Consider the following 26868-nt stretch of genomic DNA (forward strand, 5'->3'; position numbering starts at 1 on the left):
GGCGTGGGTCCTATATGATTGCTGACGGCAGCGGCCGAAGGTGCTTGATTTTGTCCTATAACTTGCCATGAAATTCCCGAAATCTCTGACAATCATGAAATCTCTGACAATCATTTTTTAGTTGAAAGCTAATGCAAATATGCCAGAGCAATAAACCTTGCGGATCTCCTCAATTTCTTTGAGCAAATGTAAACGCTAACTCGAGCCAACGACCACATCAAAACCCGCCTGTATTTGCAAATCTTTCGCAGATAATAAGCATGTCTTCTTGACTGAGAAGATATGATAAACTCATCTAAATGCTATTTTCCTAGGTCAAAAAAGAAGTTGATGAACTTGGCTCTTCGTATTTTCTTCACGATGACAATGGAAACATCATTCAAACAACAAACGATATCGGAAAAATTAACATTGCCTTTGACAAAGAAAACAGACCATCCAGTGTTACGTATCCAAACGGTCAGCGGATCACTTACAAATTCAACAATTTCCAAAGGCGCGTGGCACTAAACGTCGCTGGGCTAAACCTGGTTTACAAGTATGACCGGTTTTACCGGTTATCAGAAGTCGTTCGTGTAGACCCCAGCGGCAGAGGTGACATCCTGTTGAAATTAGAATACAACTCACAAGGAATGGTATCTAAACGTGTTCTTGGAAATGGAGCTTATTCTGAATACGTTTTAGATCCAATTAATTTCAAGCTGTCGCGAATGGTGAATTATTTCCCAAATGGAAGCATTTCGTCTTATTTTAAGTACAGTTATGACAGGAAAGGGCGTATCATTCAACTCAACACAACATCAGGGAACTGGCATTACAAATACGATGCAGCTTCGCAGCTGATAGAATCAACAGATCCACAAGGAAATGTTGTTCGTTACGCCTACGACAAAAGAAAAAACCGAGTTGTCGTTTCACAAGAGCCTGGTAACAAGACGCTGTACGCTGCAAACGAAGTTAACCAGTACACCACGGCAGGAGATTACGATATTAAATATGACATGAATGGAAATATGGAGGAGAAAACTAACAGAGATGTACGGAATGATAGTGTCAAATTTAAGTTCAGTGCCGAGGATTTCTTGGTGCAGACTGAAACTCCGAATAAAAGGTAAGGAAAACAGTCCTGACATGACGCCATGGTTGAATTATATCATTAATTCCTTCATTGCAGAGATTTTCTCGTTTTTGTAATTGTGCAAAAATGTGTCTGTTAGCAAAGATCTGGCAACACGCAGAACGCAAAGTAATTTTTCATCTGAGGAACATCAAAAAAGGGGGCATAGTTAAAGAAGTGTTCGGAATGACGGGATGATGTCACCTACTAGTAAAGACACACGTGTGGGAGACGCACTAGCCTGAATTTCAGACGTCCCGAGAGGTCTGGGTTTGACATTGTACGGGTGTCCCTTTCCTCTCGAAAGTATCAAAGGGCACCAGCGAATTGTTAGGGCAATCTAATAAAATATTAGGGCGGGGGGGGGGGGGAGAAATACTCCTAGTCGCTTCCTACAACAGACACCTGAGCTATGCGCTTTCCACAATTCCTAGACCTGACTTTACCTTCCTTAAGAAACAATTTTCTCCCGCTCTGCCTATTACTGGACGTACGTGCTCGTAGACGTATTCTTTGTTTTCACGTGACGTCATCAAAATTCTAATATCCAGAATCGCAAGAACCCTGAGTTTTTATCCTTCACCTGGCTATTAGGCGTCCTTAATATTTATCTTGTTGAAGGTTTTTAGCTCGATAGCATTCACCGTCTTTAAGATAGAACATTTTGAATTTCTGAGTTTCACGCCACACGAGATCCAAGATGGCCGCCAGAAGGCTGTCACGTTCTCATTAAAAAAAGCCTTATCTTGCGATTTTTAACAATCTGAACAGTTGAGGTTTCGCGTGAAGTCTTCATGTGAATGTTTACTTGTTCAAGAGGGTGATCTGATCGCTTTTTGTAGCAGAATTTACTGCCAGATGTTTTCATTGATTTCCGGCCGCCATGTTGGAGTCCAAGCAGTTGGACTCCAGCATGGCGTTTCCACACTGTGCTCTCTAAATTTGCGTGAAATATTTTGACAGATAAATTGAGCACGGAATACCGTATTGACCTGAGACTTTGAAAAGGAGTTTATATATTAGCTTTCTATAACCTGTAATATTCCTTTTTTTTTTTTTAACTCAGTAGTTTTGGATTTTTTTTTTTGCGGCGTGACAGTGAAAACCACCTATGTGTAACACTCGTAAATAATACACGAGATAGCCACTGAGCTCTTTTATACATTGCTCCAACCTGACCATTAAAGGGAGTTTTCTTAAGTTATTTTCTCTCTTGTAGATGTAACTTTGTCTATGACAGCTTTGGAAACTTGTACAAGAAGACATGCGATCAAACAGAAACACAGTACATCATTGATCCATTTGGAAATCCAGGAGCTGATATTGTGGGAAAGGCAAGAGATTATTAGGGGTTTTCTTATCACTGTCCTGAAAACTAAACCAAACAAATCACCGTGTGTAAAATGACATAAACCAATCAGAAGTCATCGGCTTAAAGAAAAAAAAAACATGTCGGCATTCTTAGGTTGGTATACACGAGGGGAAATGTCGCAATCATGTACTGTTCACACGAGGGGACATGTTGCTGACAACTCGTGTTGCACTAACTGAAGATGAGTACACACGAGGAGACGAGTCGCAGCAACATGTCCCTGCTACATGGCCATATTTATTTTTATTACTGATCATGATTAACATAGATTTCTTTCATGCTGTGTTACTTTTAAGAATATAATATTTAACTGACAGTATTCGTTCCTCCTGTAGATTTCTGGTGGAAATGTAACACACTTTGTCCACTGTGAAGAGCTTGGATTAGTTGCTTTGATTGATGTGAATGGAGAACTATATTATTACGAGTTTGACGGTCTAGGGTAAGAGTTTAGTAGCTTGTGGCACTCAGCAGTTAATATCTTTCTCGTCATTTCTTTTCTTAAGCCCCGGCTAAACGACCAAAAATTGCAAAAAAATGCATGTCGGAGGAACTTGTTTCATCGTTTCATCCACAGTGTCCAGTGGATAAAAATACTTGATCGGGTAGACTTGTCGGTAATTAATTAATTAATTCACTGATCAAATAATTATTACGGTTTAAGAGAAACTTTTGTCACGGATGGTGTAACATTTTAACTATCCTTTTATATTACCTCTAGGGTTTTTCTACTGTACCAAATTATTATTTTATTTTTTCTTCAATTTGAAAATATTTTTGTCATCTGCAAAAACAACGTAATATATTGTGACAAATCTCCATTAACAATCTTTTAATTTAGTATACCCGTTATAGAATGACTTGAATTTATGTCATCTTAATACCGTTTAAAAGGTAGATTGTAACCAGGTGAAATATTTCCACTTGTTTTTCTTGTTTTTGGGGGGGGCCCCCTGAGTTACCATCATTGTTTTTACTCTTCTGGTCAGGTCTGTCGTTGGAGTACTGGATCCAAGTGGTGATCGTGTCAATCGCTACAGTTATGATCCGTTTGGGAGATTGTTAGAAGTCGATGAAAAGTTGCCACAGGACTTTACGTTTATTGGTCAATGGGGAGTGACTGCTGACCGTGAACTAAGAGATATCTACTGGATGAGATCCAGACATTACGATGCACAGCTTGGAAGATTCCTTAGCATTGATCCACTTGGTAAAAGCACCGTTATTGATTTTTGAAAACCCCCTATAAGTTTTGAGAGTGGCAAAATTTTAAATTTCATTTGCGCAATGTTGAAAAACAAACAGTACAACAAGAAAACACTGCTAAAGAGCTTTTATTTAAACGGTCACGGACAAGGGTTTCATATGAAAAGAGTTAAGTGTTAGAACCACCTAAACAGTACCACATGAAAGTAGCACTCAATAGCTTTTATTTGCGACGTTCACACACAGTCAGTAAAGTTCATCCACAGTCTTAAAACTAGGTTTAAATTTTAAATTGCCAACTTTTTTTTAATTAGCTAGCTGTTGTTATGCTGCCTTTACTTTTGATCAGTGTCACATAAAGTACGTTGGCGTTTCTTCCAATTCTCCCTCTCAAATGACGATCTTAATCTTTTTTGTAATATTGTTAAAAACTCGTCGAATCGAACATCGTTATTCTCAAAATTTGGAAGGAATGTATGTTGATTATCCTTTTCTCATTTAATCTTAAGTGGTAAAACTCATTGTCAATCTCTGATAGAAGACAGGAGGCAGTTGTCCAGCCAATGACAAGAGACTGTTTGCTTATATTTCCTTTGTTTTCAGGTTTCTCAGGGAAAAGTATCAATCTTTACTCGTACGCTGCAAACAATCCCGTGATGCTCAGGGACCCTCGAGGGCGTTGTGTTTCGTTCATTAATGTGGCCGGTGGTCCCCTTGGTGCGGCCTTAAATGCAGGGACGAATGTCGCAGCTTATCTTTATGCTCAGAAAATGAAAAATGAGAAAATATCTTATGGAGGTATGTATGCAAAACGAATAATCTCCACACTTTGTGGTCAACATAATTTTTCTGTTGAGATTAATTAATAATGCGTAGTCACGTGCGTAGTCACGTGCGTAACTCGTATTTTTTCAGTCTGTTAGACAGTTTTTACTAATTAAGCCATCATCAGTGTTTGTTGCCACCAAGAGGGGTGTCTAATGGTTAGTGCGCTCGACTCAGGTTCGAACGGCCCGAGTTCGAGGCCTGACCGGGGTGCTCCGTTGTGTTCTTGGTCAAGACACTTTACTCTCACAGTGCCTCTCTCCAACCAGGTGCATGTATAAATGGGTACCGGCAAATTTACTGCTGGGCGGTAACCCTGTGATGGACTAGCATCCCATCCAGAGGGGAGTAGCAATACTCCTAGTCGGTTAATGCTACGGAAACCGGGATAAGCTCCGGCTGTATGGGCCAATTGGCCCAGATTCAGACTTTACCAGTGTTTGTTGCACTCTGACACAACTTGTTTGTTCTTAATTATTTTTAGGACTGATATCAAGCGCAGTAACCGGCGCAGTGAGCGGTTTTATTCCGTCCTCTTTGAAGTATGCTGGAAGTAAGTATATGCAGCTTGACGTTATATCAGTGACCATGCATGAGCCGGCTACGTCACGGGAATTTGGCAGTTTTTTGGTATAAACTGTTCTGAAATTTGTGGTAGGCAAAAGGAAGATATAATCTTATTGCCATAAATATAGATTTTTCGAAGACGCGCGGAAACAACTTGAAAAGTTTTGCAATCTACTTCTATCCTATCCATCCGCAGCCAAAGATGCTTTGCTTGTTAGCAGTTTTAGTGCTCTAAAATAGCAATTGTTAATAAAAATGGATCATTATTTTTAGGTTTCCTACGACACAAATATAAATTTTGACTGTTCAAAAATCTGTTCAAATCCGTGACAAAGGGATTTTAAATTCTAACTTGCGGTTTGGTCGACTGGCACCAGTTACGCACGGAAATTATAAGTATTTAAGACCAGGTGTTTCTCCTTTGGCGTTACAAGACGCTCCAAATTACTAGACACAAAGGATATAAATGAAATTTTAAATTTATGTTTGAAGTGGCCACGCACTTAGCTTTGAGATAGCTAGTTTCCAGGCATGCCACACAAACAGAGGAAACAAAAGTTTTAAATAAACATAACATGGTTAGAAATCCCAACTGGCAGGAGGCGGACCAGTGGGCTATTTTTAGTAAAAAGCGTGAACGAGGAGTTGAACTCGGGAAGACCGAGAAAAAAACCATCTATACCCATCTTGTGGCAGGGCGTAGGGCTTAAATCCGGGACCTCCGGATTCCAAAAACAGCACCATAAACCACCCGGCCACGCTGCCTCCTTTTCAACAAAACCGTCTTCAGCAGTCCCTTAGCAACAGCTCTGGATCTCTGTAGCTAAGGCGGGGGTCTTCTTAAACGTAAAATACCTAATATTTCCCGCCCAATATGCCCAATCCTATATTGGAAACGAATTACGACTAATGAAACAGGTGAACAGATTTCTCCATAGATAGTATTGGTCAACAATAAGGCATTCTGATCGGCGGATTTTAGTTTTCTTTTACCTTTTCACACTTGTCTTACAGCTAGTTAGTTCTTTCAGTTAGTTAGTTAGTTTACTGCTTGTTTTATCGTTTACCAACCGGTATGTTTCAATTTATTAACCTTCAGAAGTCGCGGTCGGGTTCGCCACAAGCTTTGGAGGCTCTATGATACAGCAAGGCATTGATAACCGTGATGTTAAATGGGGAAAGGCATTGGAAGATGGAATCAATGGAGCAATCTCCTCAGCCCTTCCTCCACTCGGCGGTGGTAATTGTCCTTGCCTTTCTGACTGCTTTGTTTTTATTCCTTTTTTACCAGCCGATTGTTTAGCCTGTGTACCGCCGTCCCGCTCCGCTCAAAATAATCGCGGAGCGGGACGGCTGTACACAGGCTACTGATTCTTATCCTGTTTTTTTTTTAATGCTTCTTTTTCTTTTAAAACCAATAAGTTCTATATTAATTATGGCGCTTCGGTACGGTTGCTTGCACTGAGTCCCGTTTCCATCTTTTTCGATTGAACGGGAAAGTATCATGTGATGACTTTAGACGATAACTCCTTAACGTCATAACTTACTTCATAACTTCCTACAAGAACAACAACTGAACACTAAACTGGCACGTGATCAGGTTATGCGACTGAGACCGCTGGAAATTCGGATCTGCGTCACGTCGACCGAAATAACGTTAAGAAAATCAGAAACTAGGCTACTAGTAGTGTGTCTTTTTCTCTTAGGGTCCGAGGAAAGCGCGGTTATATCAGAAACGCGAGAAAACCAAGCAAACTGGATGAACTGTCGGATGGATGAAAAAGAGCTTGGGGCGAGACGAGAAAAAAAAGACTGCGGACTTTTCCAAGACTTTTCCTCGATCGCGCGCCCGCTCTTGTCTTGCCCATACTAAATTTCGAGAAAAAGCAAACTGCGATCAGTTTAATCAGCAACTAGATTATTTTTTATATTTATTATTTTTTCTGCTATCGTTCGCGAAAAATCAAAATCTGAAAATTATTTGAAATTATTAAATTTTGTTAGAGTTAATACTCTTCTGTTCCTTTTTAGGAGGGTGTGGACAGCGTATTATAGAAACTATAGCAGATTTTAATGACAAGGCCATTAAAAACCTTTTAGTACCACCAGTAACATCATGGGCGAAGGATATAATCAATTTCACCATCAACTGGGTCCGCTCCCTGGATCCGGTGAGTGCTTAAGAGGGGTTTGCTGTACCGGCCAACTAAAGGTATACAAGATAGGAAGAACCGATTTCCCCAAACTTTGTCAGAATAAAGGCCTTGGTAAACTAGTTCTAAAAATATAAGTTTCGGGTCGTTAAGAATTTTTTAGATTTTTTAGTAGAATTTTTAATATTTTGCCCGTGGCGGCACGCTAAATCAACGCCGAAATAGCGACTTTTGTGAACGCTGCTGCTCATATATTAAAAGCGTCCTAGAAAAGATTTACCAAGGAACTCAAAAGCTTTTATTTCCTCTGCCTATTAGTGGTTTTAAAATTATGTGGAACAAAAACTGGAATTTTTAACGGAATTTTTAAATTTATACATTTTGACAGTCGTAGCAACAGCCGAATTTTGCCTAAATTCACGGGTCAAAAAATCACTCTGGTACACGACTTTACCCTTCAAAACTATATACCATAGAAAGAGAATTTCTCCATCTACACTTTAGTCGAAAAAAAAATTGGGATAAATAAAACGGCGAATTTTGAAAGCATTTTGAAAATAGGTCACTTTAGTCATATGAGTGACCTTTTGACCTTCGTGTCAATAACAACAACAAACGGAAGGTCTTCAAATGTTACGTTTCTTCGATAAAAGACGTGTTATTTTCGTTTTGTTGCATGCTTTTAAATAAGAGGAAACCAGATTTTTGGTGGTGGAATTGTGTATTTGCTTTATCGGGGAGTTTGTTTGAAACTTTTACGAGAGTTTTGAAATGCGAGCTTGTCTGCTTTGAGCGGTTCCGGTACGTTGATTACAAAAATCAAATTATACATTCAAATCTGCTTTCAACGAGAATGTGGCATCTACAACGAAGTAAATGCCAATTCACTGAGTAATAAAGAAATATTTCTTACCTTTAGGATTTTTCCTAGTCCAGAAACCACATTATTAGTACCAAAATACGGAGCGAGATGCCTCTTCATGTCTTCTTGTCGCACGCGATCATGTTTCAATGTAACGTCCACGTTAACGATTAACTTGTCAAAACCGCATAATTCAACAGGAAGTACAGTTCACTAAGACCACTAAGGCTTTCTTTGAAGTGTAGAATATAAATATTGGACGCTGTTGGTCGAGTTCTGAGATGTGTTGCATATCTTCAAAGATTGACTGGATAACTCCACTACACTCCGGAAGTGGCGCGGCCACGAAGCAAAGTTTCAACTAGATTATACTTGCTGTCACTCCTGTACAGTTCAACTTTATGGCCGGGTGTGAATATGGACGGATTGCAGTCGGGAAGCAGCGAAACCTCTAGTAGCACCAACGCTCTTAATGGCATGGCTCCAACTTATATTAGTAACTTAATTAAGGTAAGAAAGCACGCACGCTATTCACTGCGCTCTATAAATTCAGGCACGCTTTTATTGCACCAAGAAGGGAAAATGAAAAAGTCTTTTGGTGACAGATCTTTTAGTGTCAGTGAGCCTACACCTTGGAATGCGCTTCCAGCTAGCCTGCGTAATATTAGTTCTATTTTTATTTTCAAATCTCGTCTTAAAACATATCTTTTTAAATTAGCTTTTTTAACTTTTAGATCTTGTCAATAATGTGTATAAAGTTAGTATATTTTAATAATTTTAAGTTTTAATATTGTAATGCGCTTTTGCTCATTTTATATGTTAAAAAGCGCAATATAAATTAATAAATTATTGTTATTATTATTAACCAGTCTGGCCACGAGACGTTTACTACTGAATGATTTCTTACGTTCATGTGATGCTGATACAGTCGGGCCATACAAACGACGTACGAGAGCTAACCATGTATCCAAGGCGAAATCTGTAATTGTGGCTGGCCCAGAAGATGCAGACTACCTCTGGGAGGCCGTAAGAAATTCCGGGTGTGTCGTAAAAGAACTCGGTATTGGCGAGCCTGAGGAGCGAAAAAATCTTGTTGCTCTGGCAGAGTCTTACGAAAACGCATCTTTCTGGGAAACAAGACGTCAAATATTGTCAATCATGGCGGACCTCACAACTTTCAAACACATCCAGAGCTACATTTCAGGCCTTACCGAACACCGGTTGAAAATGGCAAGACAGCATTCTCTTCAGTATGGGCGTGGAGTCGAAGTACCCCGAGCAAAAAGTCCGAGAATGAGAGTGAAAAGAAAACAGCCTGACCACTTTTAACTTACATAACGAGTCCGCATGTCATCCAGGATATCCCGTTTGGGCAGCGATACCTCCGCCTGTCCCCTGGGAAGATACCAGAAACACCAAATGTTATCAATACGATGATCCCCAGCAGACTAGTAAAGCAGTACCAGAATTACTGTGTGGAAACAGATTTAACTCCATTCAGTCTGGACATTATGCTAAGAGTCTTGCCTTCCTGCGCAGCTACAACCAGGAAATCCTTGCAGGGTCTGCAGCAGACGGTGCGAAAGGTTTTGAAGATCTGCGTTCGATGGTTGATGATTGGCTTCGTCCGCGCTTCCCAAGAAAATTCAAAGAAGCCATGCCTTAATGAAAGGCAGTGGTGCGGTGGAAGATTCCAACGTCCTGTTTTCCTGCCCAAATGAGGGTTGTGTAAAGGTTTATCAGAGGTATTCAAGTCTGGAGAAGCATATGTCCTTCGGCAAATTCAAGATGTTGCCAGAAAAAAGACATTACTGGACAAAGCCAAGACGTCATACCACATACTCCTTCAGGAATATGTGAGTTCCGCAAGAGCACTAGAAACAACTGAAGTTGAGGCGACGGAGGGAGCAGGCTTACCCGAGGGTTCAGATGGGCCTTGAAAATAGCCAAAAAGCCCAAACGCTTTAATGAAGCTCAAAGGAAGTACTTAGAAGACAAGCTCAACCTTGAGCAGGAAACTGGTCACAAACAAAACCCTGAGCAAGTTTCTAAAGATATGCGATTTACAAAGAATGCAGACGGGTCGAGGTTGTTCTCCAGAGACGAATTCCTTACTGCACAGCATATGCGGTCGTTCTTTTGAAGAATGGCAGCTAAGTTGCGCAACGCTGTGGCAACTAGGGAAGAAGATATAAGAGCTGCGGAAAAGAGCAGGAGTTTTTGCGATGCCCGCCAGGTTGTACTGGATGACGTGCAGTTACGACAACCCAAGGTTTATGACAACTTCAACCTGTGTGACATGCACAAGAAGGGGAGAATGAAAGCATTGAGTATAGCTATGCTCAAGACTGTTTGTGAGTTCTCTGGCGTTTCCACAGACGGATTCATCGCAACCCGCAAAGCGGAGTTTCTTTTCTCCTTAGAGGAGATTGTAAAGGGTGTAGCCGTTGTAGCAAATAAGAAAACTGTCATGATGCGGTATGTTTTTATTTAAATTAGAAAGCCTGTTTGCTAAGGTTGTAAGGTGTATAGCTTGTTGGCTTAGGTGAGATTGTAAATGGGGGTGGCTCTAAGTAGGGAGTAAGACACCTGTGAAATTGTCATCTGTTATCACTTGAATTGTATATCTTGTTATCTAAGGGAGATTGTAAAGGTGGTGGCTCTAAGTAGAGATTTAGTCACCTGTCAAATTGTCATCTGTTATCAATTGAATTGAAAATCTTGTTGGTTAAGGGAGATTGTAAAGAGGCTGGCTCTAAGTAGAGAGTAAGACACCTGTCAAATTGCCATCAGTTTTCACTTGAATTGTATATCTTGTTGGCTAAGGAAGATTCTAAAGAGGTGGCTCTAAGTAGAGATTTAGTCACCTGTCAAATTGTCATCTGTTTTCACTTGAAATGTATATCTTGTTGCCTAAGGGAGATTGTAAAAGGGTGAAGCTCTTAGTAGGGAGTAAGACACATGTTTATTGTCATCTGTTTACACTTGAATTTTTAAACTTGTTGGCTAGCTTTTTGGAGAAGTAGCTGGTTGGTTTCAGGAAAATTGTAAAGGGGAGTGGCTGTAAGTAGAGGCTACGGCATTTGCCACTTCTGTTTTCCACTTGAATTGTACAGCTTGGTGACTATGTGGTATTAACCAAACAATAAAGATGTTTCATTGTGGATTTATAGTGCATGCACAGTGTATTGGGGTACGTTTTATACCTCAGTTTCTTAGAACTGGGTAATGTCTCATGCCGGACAATGGAATTTGTCTGTAACGTTTAACACGATTTCAATAACAAGGTCGAAAAAAGTTGAATATTCTAAAAACACATACTGCCAAAACAGTCGTTTACTAACTATATTTTTTTGCTTACCATTTAATGAAGTCGATCAGTGCAACAACTTTAACTGTGCTCAAAAAGCTCACGAAAATTTTGCTTTTGGGTCTTCAATATTTTTTAATTGATTACCAGCCTTTACGGTACAGTTGGGTAGCCTGCGGCTTTACTTCACAAATCGTTAACATTCCACAAAGACAAGCAAAAGACCAATTCTGTCGACCGAGAGCTTCGAGAATTTGAAATGCCCTAGTAACACCGGGAAAACGCGCTGCTGCACTACGAAGAAAGCCTACGTGAACTGTACTTCCTGTTGAATTATGCGGTTTTGACAAGTTAATCATTAACATGGACGTTACATTGAAACATGATCGCGTGCGACAAGAAGACATGAAGAGGCATCTCGCTCCGTATTTTGGTACGAATAATGTGGTTTCTGGACTAGGAAAAATCCTAAAGGTAAGAAATATTTCTTTATTACTCAGTGAATTGGCATTTACTTCGTTATAGATGCAACATTCTCGTTGAAAGCAGATTCGACTGTATAATTTGATTTTTATAATCAACGTACCGGAACCGCTCAAAGCAGACAAGCTCGCATTTCAAAACTCTCGTAAAAGTTTCAAACAAACTCCCCGATAAAGCAAATACACAATTCCACCACAAAAAACCTGGTTTCCTTTTATTTAAAAGCATACAACAAAACGAAAATAACACGTCTTTTATCGAAGAAACGTAACATTTGAAGACCTTCCGTTTGTTGTTGTTATTGACACGAAGGTCAAAAGGTCACTCATATGACTTAAGTGACCTATTTTCAAAACGCTTTCAAAATTCGCCGTTTTATTTATCCCAATTTTTTTTCGACCAAAGTGTAGATGGAAATATTCTCTTTCTATGGCGTATAGTTTTGAAGGATAAAGTCGTGTACCAGAGTGATTTTTTGACCCGTGAATTTAGGCAAAATTCGGCTGTTGCTACGACTGTCAAAATGTATAAATTTAAAAATTCCGTTAAAAATTCCAGTTTTTGTTCCACATAATTTTAAAACCACTAATAGGCAGAGGAAATGAAAGCTTTTGAGTTCCTTGGTAAATTTTTTCTAGGACGCTTTTAATATATGAGCAGCAGCGTTCACAAAAGTCGCTATTTCGGCGTTGATTTAGCGTGCCGCCACGGGCAAAATATTAAAAATTCTACTAAAAAATCAAAAAAATTCTTAACGACCCGAAACTTATATTTTTAGAACTAGTTTACCAAGGCCTTTATTCTGACAAAGTTTGGGGAAATCGGTTCTTCCTATCTTGTATACCTTTAGTTGGTCGGTACAGCAAACCCCTCTTAAGAGGCTCAAACTCTCAATTCTCATTACTGGTTGTTATACGTTTATTTCAATGTAAGTTCTGAGAACTTGGACAACACCCCTCTAGACAATTGTTGAATACCGTGTTTGGATGGTAATCCGATATAAAATAATTTCTCCAGAAATAACACCAGAGCTGTGAAGATGAAAATCCAACTTATGATTCCCTTTTTTCACTGCCTTCAAACATAATTATGATGATAACCAACAGACGTTGAGAAAAGGAAACAGACAAAATGGATCGAAAAGAAAAACAGCAACCCTCAGACGGAACCTTTTTAAACCGGCTAAAGCAACTGAGACATCCACTAAGAAAATAGGCTGCGAGCAATCTCTCTTTTTTGCTCTAAAATCTGTGTAAACGAACGCCAAAATATAGTGTTCGCTCGCACACTATTTTCGCGTTCTTCCCCAAGGATTTTAGAGCAAAAGAAAGACTCGCTGGCAGTCTATTAAGAAAATTGAAGATTATGTAAAACAAAACCGTTAGTTTAGTTCTAGTGGGTGAAAACGTCAGAGTTCGATGTTTTTGTGAAGATATAGACGGTAGACGATATTTACGTTGTTAGTCGTGCTGTAAAACTCTCCGACGATCTTAATTGTTTAACCCTTTATATAGAACGACATGATTGGTCCTCCAGGATACGGAGACGCGCGCTTCATTTCAGTGAAGACGCCGCTGAACTACATGATCAGGTTTGAGAACGATCCTAATGCGACAGCTCCTGCGCAGCACGTGATCATTCTACACACACTGGATCAAGACTTGGACATTCGAACATTTAGAATCACAGGATTTGGGTTTGGTAGCTTTAATAAAAAGCTGACAAATTCAAGAGCGTCTCTTCAGGTATGGAAACTAGCCAAGCGCGGGAAAACACACGTGGCCAATTAGTCGGGATTAATTTAAGTTATATACATCTGATTGGTTGAGTAGCTGGTATGACTGAATATAAAACCGCTCTTATAGTCATGCCTTGTTAAAGGGGCTATGTCACGCAATTTTAGGCAATTTCGGCACTGACCAACTGGTCATAGAATTAACTGAAATATCACAATAACAGCTTAAAATTGTTAGAAGTACTCAAACGAAACGCAGAAAGACCAAAAAGCGGCATGGATGGGCAAAATTCGAGACTGATTTAAACGGACTGCGTTCGGGTAAATTTGAAAAACGTCGGCTCGACTTTTTCAAGATTATCTCAATTTGTATGAAAGTGTCGTGCCGTGATTTTGCCAATAAAAGACTTTTGCTCTGCCAACTTGAAGGTTAGAGCTCTTAATTAACGAAAATAATTAAAATACCGTGACTTAACCCCTTTAAACTATTTTACGTTTGTTATGGCGGTTTATCTTTTCAAGTCGCGCCAGAATACTGCAGGGAAAGATCGAAGACAATTAACCTAATCACTCTCTCCCACCAAAACGAGTTGACATAGAAGTTTTTTCCTTCATATACGTACTCTATTTGTTAGCCAGCACATTCCAGAAAACAATCAACTTAATTCAAAGTCTAACGGCTGTAAAAACATATTATGAATGTTCTTTGTTAATTTGTTTATTCGTTAGGAAACAATCGACCTCGTGTCGGAGAAGAACATTTACCTCCGAGTGCTAGCTGGTATAGATGTCTTGACTCGTGAAACACGCTGGGAATTTCAGAGCCTAGATCCTCAGACAGGTATTTTGTGGTTGTTACAGGCACTCTTCCAATAGCCAGTCATAGCAGTTATGGTCAATTTCATACTCTAGTTGGCGAAAACAAGTTGCTCAATTTCCTTCCTTGACTGCATAAATACAGTCAACCTTCTCGAAGACTGACCCCGTTGGGACCGGCTCCAACTCTTCCTCTTTTAGAGAGGTCTTAAAGAGAGTCAACTAGGTAACGTGTCACCAGTAATTCTGAGATAATAAGGCTGAACCCGTCCACATTGAATACGCGTATTAAAATTGAGTTGGATTCATGCCCCCCCCCCCCTTCAAACTGTAGTAAGCCACCTTGCATGAAAAGCTATTGAACAATACTTTCACTGGTCTTCATACAGTATTGCACCTGGTATATGTTTTTATATTTTTAAAAATAAAATCTGAGAAGTAACACGTCTGCCAATTTTTTTTCCAATTCAATAACAGGTGAAGCTCCCGATAATCCACTGACAGGCTTTCTTCCACCGAACAATGGGACGACAGGACAAGGATATGTGACTTTCACTGTAAGCCTGAAGAAGAACTTGCCATCTTTAGCAAGGATTGATGCGAAGGCCAGCATCTATTTCGACAAGAACGAACCGATCGACACTCCTCCAATCTTTAATACGGTACAGAGTTAATAAGAAATAAAAGCTCTAGCGCTATGGGAACAAAGTCTGGGATTTCAGTGGGGCACTCGATAATATGAAATAAAATCACGAAATAATTGAGTGAAACAAATAGGTAATGGAAATTAAAGTAACGGGAAGGAGTCATATGTGTTATTTCTGTTACTTTAGGCAATCAAACAGCTCGCTCAATCTTCAGGAAATATTTTTTTATTTTTTTGGGGATTGAAATTTTATAACCAACGTTTTGTCCTCAAAATAGTTAAGATGATGAGTTAATAGAGGGTGCTAATGGGGGTACCCAATTGTCAGTTAACTACTAATTTTTAAGCCAATTGTCAGTTAACTGCTATTTTTTTGGCCAATTGTCAGTTAACTACTAATTTTAGTTATCTATTCACTTTTCTTTTCTTACAGCGCAAATTATTGCGTCATAACCTGAATTTTCTTTACTTCAGCACGTCTCTCACGCACGTGTATTAGCCATTTTCATAATTTCGATCTCACGAGTATATCTTTGAGAGACCTACCCCTTTTGTATAATATTAGGGAATGTTCTTTGAATATTTTCTTGTGCAATGGTTGTTGTTCTATAAAATGCCAATTTTTCATGAGTATTTTCTTCAAGTTCGGACTGTGTTTGGTACTGCTGGTTGGTATTGCGCTACAAAAGTTAAGATTTAAGTTTTGGTTGGAGGGCCTACTTCCTGTGCTCAAAATTTACTTCCGTGAGAGTTCTTTAGACTAGGCTTTCTGGGTAACCTCTCTCGATAAAATGTGATTGGAAGTGCTTGATTTTTTTCAACCTCGTTCGCAGGGCTTTTCTCTTGGTCGCATTTTCTCATCAAATTTTGTTTGAGGCGAATTTGTTCTAAGCAGTCTCAGGCGTCCCCATTGATAAAACCTTTCCTAACTCCTGGTGGGTGACACGAGGAATAATAATGGTAATGAAATGTTTCAGTGGGCTTGTAATGGGTGCGTATGTCAAACACTGATTAGTATGATGCGACCGCCATTTTAGTGCCCATGGCAGTTCCGTTTGTTTGTAGGTAACAACTTTAAGTCAAATGCACCGAGTCCAAACTTTTCCGCTTGTCGTTTGATTTCCATGAAGTCAATAAAATGTTTACAAGCCATGTCCATTGAATTGTGCTTTGCCATGTCAAACAGTACGCGACCTCTGTTTTCGTTTGAATGTCGATCTTTCGTCATCATCTCGATTAAAACTTATATAGAGTAACTTTGCATTGACCACGCCCCACTTGACGCCATCACGGAGATCAACATGTGCCTGGTACGACCCTGGTACCTTCCGTTTAATTATAATATAAGTTAATATATCACCTGGTCACGCAGCGGGGCAGGTAAATGCCACGAAATAGCTTTTGGTGTTAGGAAAAACTTGTTGTGTTTATTTACAACAACAATTGTGTGCAGTATAATTACTAGAATGTCACTTAACTGTTAACGTTTCATTTATCAGTTAACTACTACTTTTTGGGCCAAATATCAGTTAACTACTATTTTTTTGGCCAATTGTCAGTTAACTGTTAACCCCATTAGCACCCTCTTAATATTCTGTTTTGTTATTGGACAAGACATTAGGTTGTTACAGGTTGATTACACGGCTTCAAGAAAAATGTTCCACTTCTGACACGATGTGACATATACCCCCATTCAAGATAGTTAAGTCTTCCAAATCGTTTATTCCATGTGCTTTGGTCACGTGGCGCAATAATTAGCATAAACACTTACAGAGGAGGCGGGGGAAATCATATCACAAAATCCTCCACTCGTCGGTTAGGCCAATGTAAATGACTCAACCCCTTATCATTTTGTGTTTATATTGCTGAATTTAGAGTGACGGGACAAAGTGGCCAATATAAGGACTTTCTCTATACCTATGCTATACATATAAAATACATTCAACTTGATTTAGTCTAAGTAAGAACTTTATTGTTGTGTCGAAACATGTACGCTAATTGAGGACGCCTAACTACATTACGACAATCATATAATATAATAGGCCACCGTTTATTTCAACGACAACGTTTGTTTTTAATGTAGGATTACAAACACTTTATATACAATATATAATATATTTCTATCCAGATTGACAGTTCAAGTCCCTCCTCCAATATATCTGTTATAAGTGACGTCATGAAGGTTGGAAAACTGGCCGTGGATATCGATACACGAGACGAGGGGTCTGGGGTCCAGTCGGTTGACATATTTTACCAAATCTCGGAGGGTAATGGTAAGTCGGTGGTATTTGAACTTCTTAAGCATCACACGCGTTTCGTTTTCGTATTATTCAGGCACGGGGGTTTACCAGTTTTAAATTTGCCAAACAAGAACTTAACTTGTACCTTAAAAGTAACGCCTGCACTCTCGAGGGACATTAAAGTCTTTGCCTCTTAATTAGATGTTAAATCGGCCGTGAGATGATGTTTTAATGTTTTACACCTTTTAGAGACTTCTATAGAGACCTCCTTTGATACCAATGCTTATTTCATTAACAGGGTTATCCTGTATAAGTATTACCATCGTCGTCGTCATCATCATCATCATCATCATCATCAGCATCAGCATCATCATCATCATCATCATCATCATCATCATCATCATCATCATCATCATCATCATCATGCCAACGAACAATTCTCTTTCACGTTACATGATATAAAACCCTGGAACATCAACTTTTAGTTTTTGAATGCTCTTTTTGTTCCGTTTTTCAGACCCTCTTCAAGAACAATCCCTACTTCCCCTACTGTCAGGCATAACAGACGATACAACCTTCCTACCCCTCCCCCCAGAGAAGACGTACACACTTCTGGCTCTGGCTGTTGATCACGTGGGTAACAGGCAGCCAATGGACTTGAATCGAGCAATCACAGTGGACTTTACACTTCCGAAACGTATGTCTTGGTTTTAACGTTGTCATACTGTTAAAGTACGACAATAATCTCTCTCCCCGTTAGAACTAGCCCTCAGCTCTACATCAAGGTTATTCATCGCCCAGAATGCCGCGACACATCTGGGATTCCTGAAGCCCTTCTCGCGCTAATATTCAAAAGCTCATTAGACAAAGTAGACATAATAACAAAGAAAGTCGGCCAAAAACAGTCACCACTGCTCGGGAATTCTACTTTTACAAGAAAACGGTTTAGTTTACTCGTTACCATTCATATGGCTTTTGTAAAAATGAGGTAAATAAAGACAATGCAACTACTTTTACGTCTGTTACTGTTTGGGGAGTATTATATTTTGGGCTAAAGATATCATACTAGTGGCGTTGACATTCGGGCCCAACTGAACAACATGTATAAATTAAAGAGGGTTGGGGAAGGAAATCGTATCTGAAAACAGTAAACTAACGCTAATAAATGGCAATCTCTACAATTTCGTTTTAACAGACTAGAATTGTCCGAAATTGTAGCTTTGGAACAAATGCTGTTGTCAATAGTTTATGTGTGAAAATGTAGAGTAATGCTAGTATTTCATCCTCACTTTACAGCTTCCTGTGAACGGCTGAACAACTGCTCCGGCCATGGAAATTGCTCCCTTCTCAATTTCTGTGTCTGTGAAGTTGGATTTTATGGTGTTAACTGCTCACTTGGTAAGTATCAGAAGTTATTTATTGAATGGATTCATCATATTACATATCAAAGAACACGTCATTATTAGCACCGACAAACAGTCTTACGCTATACGAGGCAAATTATTTCACTTAGCGCGTAGCACAAGGGCGAAGCACGAGGTATCGATTAAAGGGACCGTTTCACGGATTTTCGCTATTTTTAGGCATGCGAAATGACCATCAAATTCGTTTAAATATAAAAACAACCGCTTAAAACAATGAAGGAACATTTCAATAAGTCATCAAATACAAAAGAAGGTACGAATGGCCAAAAACGACGAAGATTGAAACGGATTCCGATATGGGTTTTTGAAATATTGTTGGGCTGAACAGTTTTCAAAGTTAATCTTGTTTGCTTGTAACTGGGAGACACATTTGGTTGCAATGAAGCTATGATTGTGTCATTATTTTTGATTCATAGAAGTAATTTCTTTGCAGACATTAAGTTTCATAGCAAGTATTTCCCAAAACTTAATAAAATAAACCTAACTCAGCGTTACACAGTTTCCTTTAAATGTAGGTTAAAACATTAATCACTCGCAAAAAAAACAAACAAAAAACAAAAAAAGTTACATATCATTACTATGTTTGCCACTCAAATGGTGTGTACAAAATCCTTTATATAAAAATGCACTTATCAAGCGATAAAGAAACCTGATCTTAAAATTGTTTCATAATTTGCAGATTTTCCTTTACGTTTTGACACTCCGGTCATCAACGTAATGTACAGCGACACTTCTGAAGACACGCGAGCTCAGCTTTATCTCTCCGCTTTTATTCCGGATTTTGACAACAGCAGCTATAATGACAATTTCACCCTGAAACTCTTCATAGATGATGTTCCGCAGGGTTTCACGTTCAATAAAGGAAACCAGACTGGGAACCGTGTTGTGTTGGAACGTGAAGATTTTGGTGATATTTGGATGACGCCTAAAAAGGACTTTTCAGGACTCGTCAAGTTGAACATCACAGCGCAAGGCGCAACGCCAAGGGAAACAAAAGTCACCAGCAACCAAATTGAAATAAAGATCAAAGCCGTTGCTGACATTCCGTCTCTCAATGTCAGTGTACCTTGTTATCACTGGAACAGCAGCAAAAAGATCATACCAGTCTCTTTAGAAAGCTACCTGAATGATCGAGATGGTTCGGAGAATCTGACGTATATCTTCTCGGGTTTACCGAGTGGTTATCGATCAGTTCACGAGAATGTCACGAAGTTTGTGAATGGAAGTAATGTTACAGCTCCTCAAGGCTTGTCTGGTTGGCTTATTACATTTAACGGGACGTTGGAACCATTTGTTCTGAGTGTGATCGCCATAGCGGAAGAAAGATCTAATGGAGACAAAGCAAACAAGACGGTTGATGTTGATGTGCTATTTTGTGGTACGTTTTGGGTTTAAGTGTTTTGGGAGGTCTTTGCCAACAGAATTGAATATCCTTTAAATCTGACAACAAATTAACTTAAGCTAAGGAAAAATAGAGGTTAGATGCTTTCCCGCGCTTTGCCGCTGATTGCAAGTCTTCCCGCGCTTGACACTGATTACATGTTTTCCCGCGTTTGCCACTGCCGGGTTACATGCTTTCCCGTGCTTTGCCGCTGGTAACATGCTTTCCCGCACTTTCCCCTCGTTACCTTTTTTACCGCGTTTGTCACAGTACCACAGGATACATGGAGCGTGCCACGTTTCCCACCAGGGGGGGGGGAGGGAAGAAACTTCCTTTGTTACACGACTCAAAAAGTAATCATAGCGGTGCCGGGCAACCGAGACTGCGCAGTAGCTATCGAATGGTTGCTAAGGGCGTAGTGAATAGCTTGACAAAGTTCATTGTATATTGTATATTGTATACATGTTTTGGTCTTGACCGTGCACAAAACACGATAGCTATTTCCATTTTAATTGCTCCTTTGAAGTTCGCCGGACATCAAAACAACAAACAGTGATAACTGTGTGTCCAGTCTGGCAAAAGTAAGGCTTGCGAAATATACTAATTAAAAATAACTCCAATGATACTGAAATTATTTCCCATATTTTGTTTGTTAAATTTCAACCGTGATAAATTTTTCGCTTGTTATTCAACGCCGCCAAAACATTCATATTGAAGTGAAATATCAGGTGAGAAATCTGTCCGAAAAGGCCAAAAACAACTCAGCGGCGTATAACATCAAACGCAAACACCGCCACTATTCGCATTTCACACGCACGCAGTCACTGATATTTAAATCTTTCTGAGAAAACAAAACTTTGGGTTGACGTCTTTCTTAGCAACGGCTTGATTTACATAGACTCGCACCGTTTCCAGGCACTGCTATGTATTCAAAGAAAAGTGCCGACTTTCTCCCCCCCCCCCCCCCCTGTTTCCCACTAATTACATGTTATCCCACTCGCGCTCGCCACTGATTTCATGGTTTTTTTTTTCCACGCTAACCTCTGGTTACATTATTTTGCTTTGAATTCTATTAGGTTTTCTGCATAGGGATTGGCCCTACAATAACCTTTCTTGTAGTGAGACATCGTAGACTTTTGATGTAGTTAAGACTGACATTTGACACTTCCTGTAAAAACAGCCTGTAAAATACCTGCTTGCACGGTGCCGAAAAAATTAAGCTACATTATAGCCCTAGTTTTTATTTTAAATTTTCCTCTCGTCTTTAGTTACTTGCGAGGCGGTAAATAACTGCTCCGGACATGGAAGATGCAGCAAAGTAAATACTTGCGATTGTGAAAGTGGATTTAAAGGATCTCTGGATTGTTCAAAGGGTTTGTTTACTTTCTCTTTCTTTCGTTTTTATGCTTCTGTAACTCAACAAATCACATGAGTGAATCTAACTATTTATTTGTTGCTTGTTCTTGATTTAACTAGTTTCCTGCGAAAAAGTGAGCAACTGTTCTGGACATGGAAACTGCACTGGTCCAAACTCGTGTGTTTGTGAAAGTGGATTCAAAAGTGTGGGCTGCGCACAAGGTAAATGTTTTCTCCTATGATCAAACGTTTTTTATGGATGTTAACACTGTCAGAACCCTCGACCACGTTATTTTTCCATGCACCATCATCGCCGAAAAGTATCAAATAAAACCCACTAAATTATTTTATCGAGGTGTTAAATAAGATAATCGACCCGGGAGGAAACATGTTTGACTTTCATTCTGACCAAGCACGGACCGAGCGCAGTGAGGTTGCTTCGCACGGCATGACCTCTCCAGAGTAAAAGTTAAATGATGAATGATAAAGGTTCCATTGAGAACTATCTTTACTTGATATTTGTATTAATAGCGTATTTTGTGCATGTTAAAATTTGTTTACAGTTTCTTGCGAGTTAATGAATCACTGTTCACGTCGTGGTGTCTGCACTGGGCCTAATGTGTGTACTTGTCATAGCGGATTCAAAGGAAATAACTGCACCGAAGGTATTTACCTCAGTATGTCATTTCTTAGTTGTATTATTGTGTCTTAGATCTAGGAGAACAAAACATATTTAAAATTATGGCACTGACAAGTTTTCATCTCGCATCTTGACACAGTGTCTTGTGAAGCGTTAAACGACTGTTCAAATCACGGGAACTGCACCGGACCAAACGAATGCACCTGTGACGGAGGCTTTAGAGGTGGAGCAGATTGCTCTGAAGGTACAGTAATCGGTGGATGTGCACATGAGTATGTACTGAAAATGAGCCATTCCCGCGGTTTGGTCAAAAACCCGTACACATACTTACAGCCAATTAACCGTGGAGTGGCAGCCATGGACAGCTGTTTTTGTACTGTGTTTGTACAAGAAACAGTCTCGGCTCTGCGTATGGAGATGTGAATCTACTTAATATAGACCGTGTGAGACGACATAAATATGCCTAAATAACAGTTTGAAAGCAACAATCTGATAAGTACTACCATTGGCCGTGCACATGCGTAAAAGTTTTGGCCAAGCCCGCGCGGATGTACAGTGTAACCATTGTTTCAGTTTCAAATAGTTTATTTATCGTGGACCAATTTGTCATATAATTATTTTTATTGATGATTACCATTATAATAAATATAATAATAAACTGCATGATTTTTCATTCATTTTCCGTTGCAGTTTCGTGTGAGTCACTGGATTACTGTTCATATAACGGTGACTGTACTGGACCTAATGTCTGCTCATGCCACAGTGGATTCAAAGGATTAAACTGCTCAGAAGGTACTTAATATGTATTTTATCCTAATAAAATAAAGTAATAAAATCACTTTATTTTTGTTAAACAGTAAATGTATTTAGCACTATTCTAGTGGTGGGGTGGGGGAAGGAGAACCAAGATTGCAGAAACCCGTTAGTAAAGTGGGACAGGAAATCTACGGGAGGACGAGATGCGAGATTCCCGAGTTAACAGTCACCGGAAGAAATAGAAAATAATTGGCGGGAGCCCCCATATGGAAGCGGGATGGGGGTAGGGGAACCAGGAGTTGATATCCTCCTCCCTACAAACGGTGGCGCTTATTGGAGACACTTTTAACGATCATAACAAGTGGAAAGCTGACGATTTGACGCAGAAGTGGATGGTCAGTGTGGATTACAGTGCGGAAGACTGGAGGATCTGAACCCAGGACCTCCCGAATTCAAGGCTAGCCCCGTAATCACTAGACCACGCTACCTCTACATTTTTATTACATTTCAAATTATTGTTTTGTTTCTGTTCATGACACAGTGACCTGTGAGGCCTTTAACAACTGTTCAAATCATGGGGCCTGCGTTGGACCAAATATATGCATTTGTGAAAAAGGATTTCAGGGAGCAGATTGCTCGGAAGGTAAAAAAAAAATAATGTTTCACTGTTTTTCTCAGCTTATCCTGTGCATTTTACACTCAGTAATATGTTATCTGTTTAACGTTTCCTGTAACTTCTTCGCTTTTTCTTCCTAACTGCAGCAAAATAATTAATAATAAATAAACTAATGGAGTCGGAAAAATGGTCTCCAGCAAATCCTCCGAAACTTGTCTCTTTGAAACAAGTATACTTAACAATTATTCCACGAGCGCGCGTTGGATATGAGATGGTAAATAAGTAACTCATATTCAACAGGCGCGAGTGGAATAATTGTTTTATTGAAAACACCAAAATAATTGCAATATTTAAGCTCCCCGGCTGTTCTTGTTCACGTGTACACCTACCATATCTGTGGTCCATGGCAAATGAGCTCATATACCATTACCTGTTAACCAATCAGAACTCAGCAATTGCAATATACCATGGCCATGTTTTAATAAAACCTTATAGCCCCCGGGGGAAAAGAGAGGGAACCATTTTAAAGTGTCAGGGGTAATCGTAAGGAATTAGGAACGAAATTGCTAAAAGGCACCAAAATCTCGTTTTGAAGGCGTGGTTACGTTTCAACACCCGTAGAACAAGGAATATTTTTTCTGTCATTTTCGTATGGGCGTCCCCTCCCTCTATGCTTTAGCATATAAATGTGGTTTGACAGCTTGAGTCAATTTGATCTATTTTCAGTGGAAGAGCAAAAAGGAAGTGTCATGGAATTAAGTAAAGCAGGAGTTGTTGGCATCTCAATTGGAAGTTTCGTGCTGGGTTTGATCTTGTGTTTGCTTGTGGTGTACTTATTCTTGAAGAAAACGTCGAGGGGTAATTCCTTGCGTGGTAGACCTCGAAGGAAAGGTAAGCCGAGGCTCTTTCAAAGTAACGAAATGATCCTCGCAGTGAATTTGCAATTAAAGAAATTGCAACTGAAGAAAGAAACTAGAAAAAATCTGGCTTTAACGGGATTTTTGTTCGTTGGTTAAACACTGACAGTATTGTTACAACAACACAAGAGAACCAAAGTTTGAACGAGAGTTTTTCAGCTTTCGGTCGAACGAGACTGGTGGATGGAGTTGACATCACATGAGCGGAAATTCTCGTCGACTCTAATGAATATTTGTGCAGGTTCAAATTCTACGATGTAGGGTACGAGTGCATGTAAGCGATCAGCGAGGACGAGTGTTTTTGAGCTCTCCTTAACTATTATCGAATCTCCTTCCAGTTTAATACGGCCTTTAGCCAATCCGAGCTCACGTTCTCGTGGTCACATTCTAGAACAACTACGAAAACGCACATGATTGCTTACTGTCGGCTTAGTATGAGGGTTTTTCTACACCGTAATGACGTCACATTACATTTCTTGCCCCAAAGCTAGAAACGAAATGGAAAACCATCGAATTATCTTTAAACAGCCAGATGCATATATAACACTCGTGTGATTTTAGGAAATTTAACTAGTCCTTGGCTTGCAAATCACTCTGGCTCATGAGATGTTTACTTTTTACAAAGTGATGTTGCACTCTCGTTCGCGTGTTTTGCGTCACACTTGACTAAAAGCCAAACAATAGAACTTGGTGCCCAGGGGTTTTTAGGCGTTGAAATGCAAGGTGTGGCGGCCGCACAACAGTTGAGCCGTGTCCTCTATAAACGTGTGGAAACGTGTGGAAACGTTTTCTACTGCATCGTTCCACTTCTAATCTACAACCCTATATAGATACACAGAAAATGTTTTTATTTTTTATTTTTTAAATGTTGACACAGGGACAGACTGCGTTTTGGAAGTAACTTGCGCAACAAGCGTATGCATGGAAGTTAAAAACGCTGGGGTTTTCTTACACCATGGCTGATTTTTTCCTATATTGTTTTTCATATATAGATTCATCAGAGGTTTTCAGTAACCCCGAGGTGCCAAGTGGTGCGTGGGTTTTTCCTCAGAACGAGCAAGGAAAACGACCTGAAAGTTTCCACCTGCAGTCCTATGGAAACCCGACTTACTCAGAGGCCTCGCTGAAATTTGAGGAGCCAATGGCCTGATGCAATGATGATGATGATGATGACGACGACGACGATGATGATGATGATGATGGTGATGATGATGATGATGATGATGATGACGACGATGATGATGATGGTGATGATGATGATGATGATGATGATGATGATGACGACGATGATGATGATGATGATGATGATGATGATGACGACGACGATGATGATGATGATGATGATGACGACAATTAAAGTTGACTACAACGACGACGATAGGACTTTGTTCATGTAAAAATGCAATAGCATTTTGTAATTGATAATTATTTTTTCTATATACTATTGTATATCGTAGGTTTTTTTAGATTTTTTATTGTATATCTTAGTTTTTTAAATAATTGTAAATTGGAGGGTCACAGGTTTATTAGCTTTATAGCTATTAAGTGCAACCCCCCTATAAATAAGGATGTTACTTACTTACTTACTTACTTACTTACTTACTTACTTACTTACTTACTTACTTACTAGTAGCGTCCTAAAGACCGTTGATGAGTGAAAACAAAGAATGCGACAGTTAATAGGGCTTACATGACGTGTTTAACTGTTGGAACTCATTACCAGGAGACAGCACACCATGATGTGTAACCAATACGCCTTATTTACTATAGCCGCCATGTTTGATTTCGCTTTAAAATAAAAATTAGGCACTTGGTTTCTTCGGGGGGGGGGGGGGGGCAAACAGGCTTAAATAGACAAATTTCAGCTGGTTTGTTATTGTGCCTGATAATTTTTTTCAGAGCATACTTTGGTTTCAGTATTATGATGAAAATACTCTAAGTTTTACGCTTTTCGGCGCTTTCACAAAAAGAAAACGGCTTGCGTAGTTACCAAGTCTAGTTCACTCTTTTGACGAGCCGATTTCCGAGAAACGGCATCATTTCAATGTTTGCCCCTCTCGAAGATAACGTGGCTAATTTGCATTACAATATGAAAACCATCATGGCGGCCATCGTGAATATGGCCTATCAGAGGACGCTTTTTAAAATTGCCATTCACTATAATAACTATGATTATACCTGTAAAGGAGAGTGTTTTGAGAATATATTCAGCATTTAATGATTTTTTTTTTTTTGCGATAGCAGGTGTGGAATAGTCTTTTCCTTTATTCTAACGTTTTTATGAACGACAGAATTGGTCAGAAGTTGTGTTACAATCGCTAAGGATAATGTTGGCTTTGTTACGACAGAGGCTCGGCCAAACCTCTAGCGAAATATATATCTTCTTTATTCGGAATTGTCATCCGATGTTGGGAATATATATTAAACAAAACGTAATTACCGTGTA

General features: G+C 39.5%; 1 protein-coding gene across 1 annotated transcript; it reads left to right on the plus strand.

The window, feature by feature from the left end:
* The first annotated feature begins 320 nt into the window (after window positions 1-320).
* On the plus strand, window positions 321-26868 carry LOC144640574 (uncharacterized). Its single transcript, XM_078499680.1, has 23 exons — window positions 321-1111; window positions 2337-2451; window positions 2825-2931; window positions 3479-3699; window positions 4299-4493; window positions 5005-5073; window positions 6187-6327; window positions 7119-7258; window positions 13410-13640; window positions 14360-14471; window positions 14924-15108; window positions 17221-17365; window positions 17850-18029; window positions 18629-18730; window positions 19436-20134; window positions 21406-21510; window positions 21614-21715; window positions 22057-22158; window positions 22273-22377; window positions 22824-22925; window positions 23431-23532; window positions 24232-24396; window positions 25415-26868. The coding sequence occupies exons 1-23, from the start codon at window positions 633-635 to the stop codon at window positions 25570-25572; spliced, it is 4062 nt and encodes a 1353-aa protein (XP_078355806.1). The 5' UTR covers window positions 321-632; the 3' UTR covers window positions 25573-26868.

Source organism: Oculina patagonica, unplaced genomic scaffold (assembly GCF_052425735.1).
Source record: "Oculina patagonica isolate OP01 unplaced genomic scaffold, crgOcupat unplaced36, whole genome shotgun sequence".
Lineage (NCBI taxonomy): Eukaryota > Metazoa > Cnidaria > Anthozoa > Scleractinia > Oculinidae > Oculina > Oculina patagonica.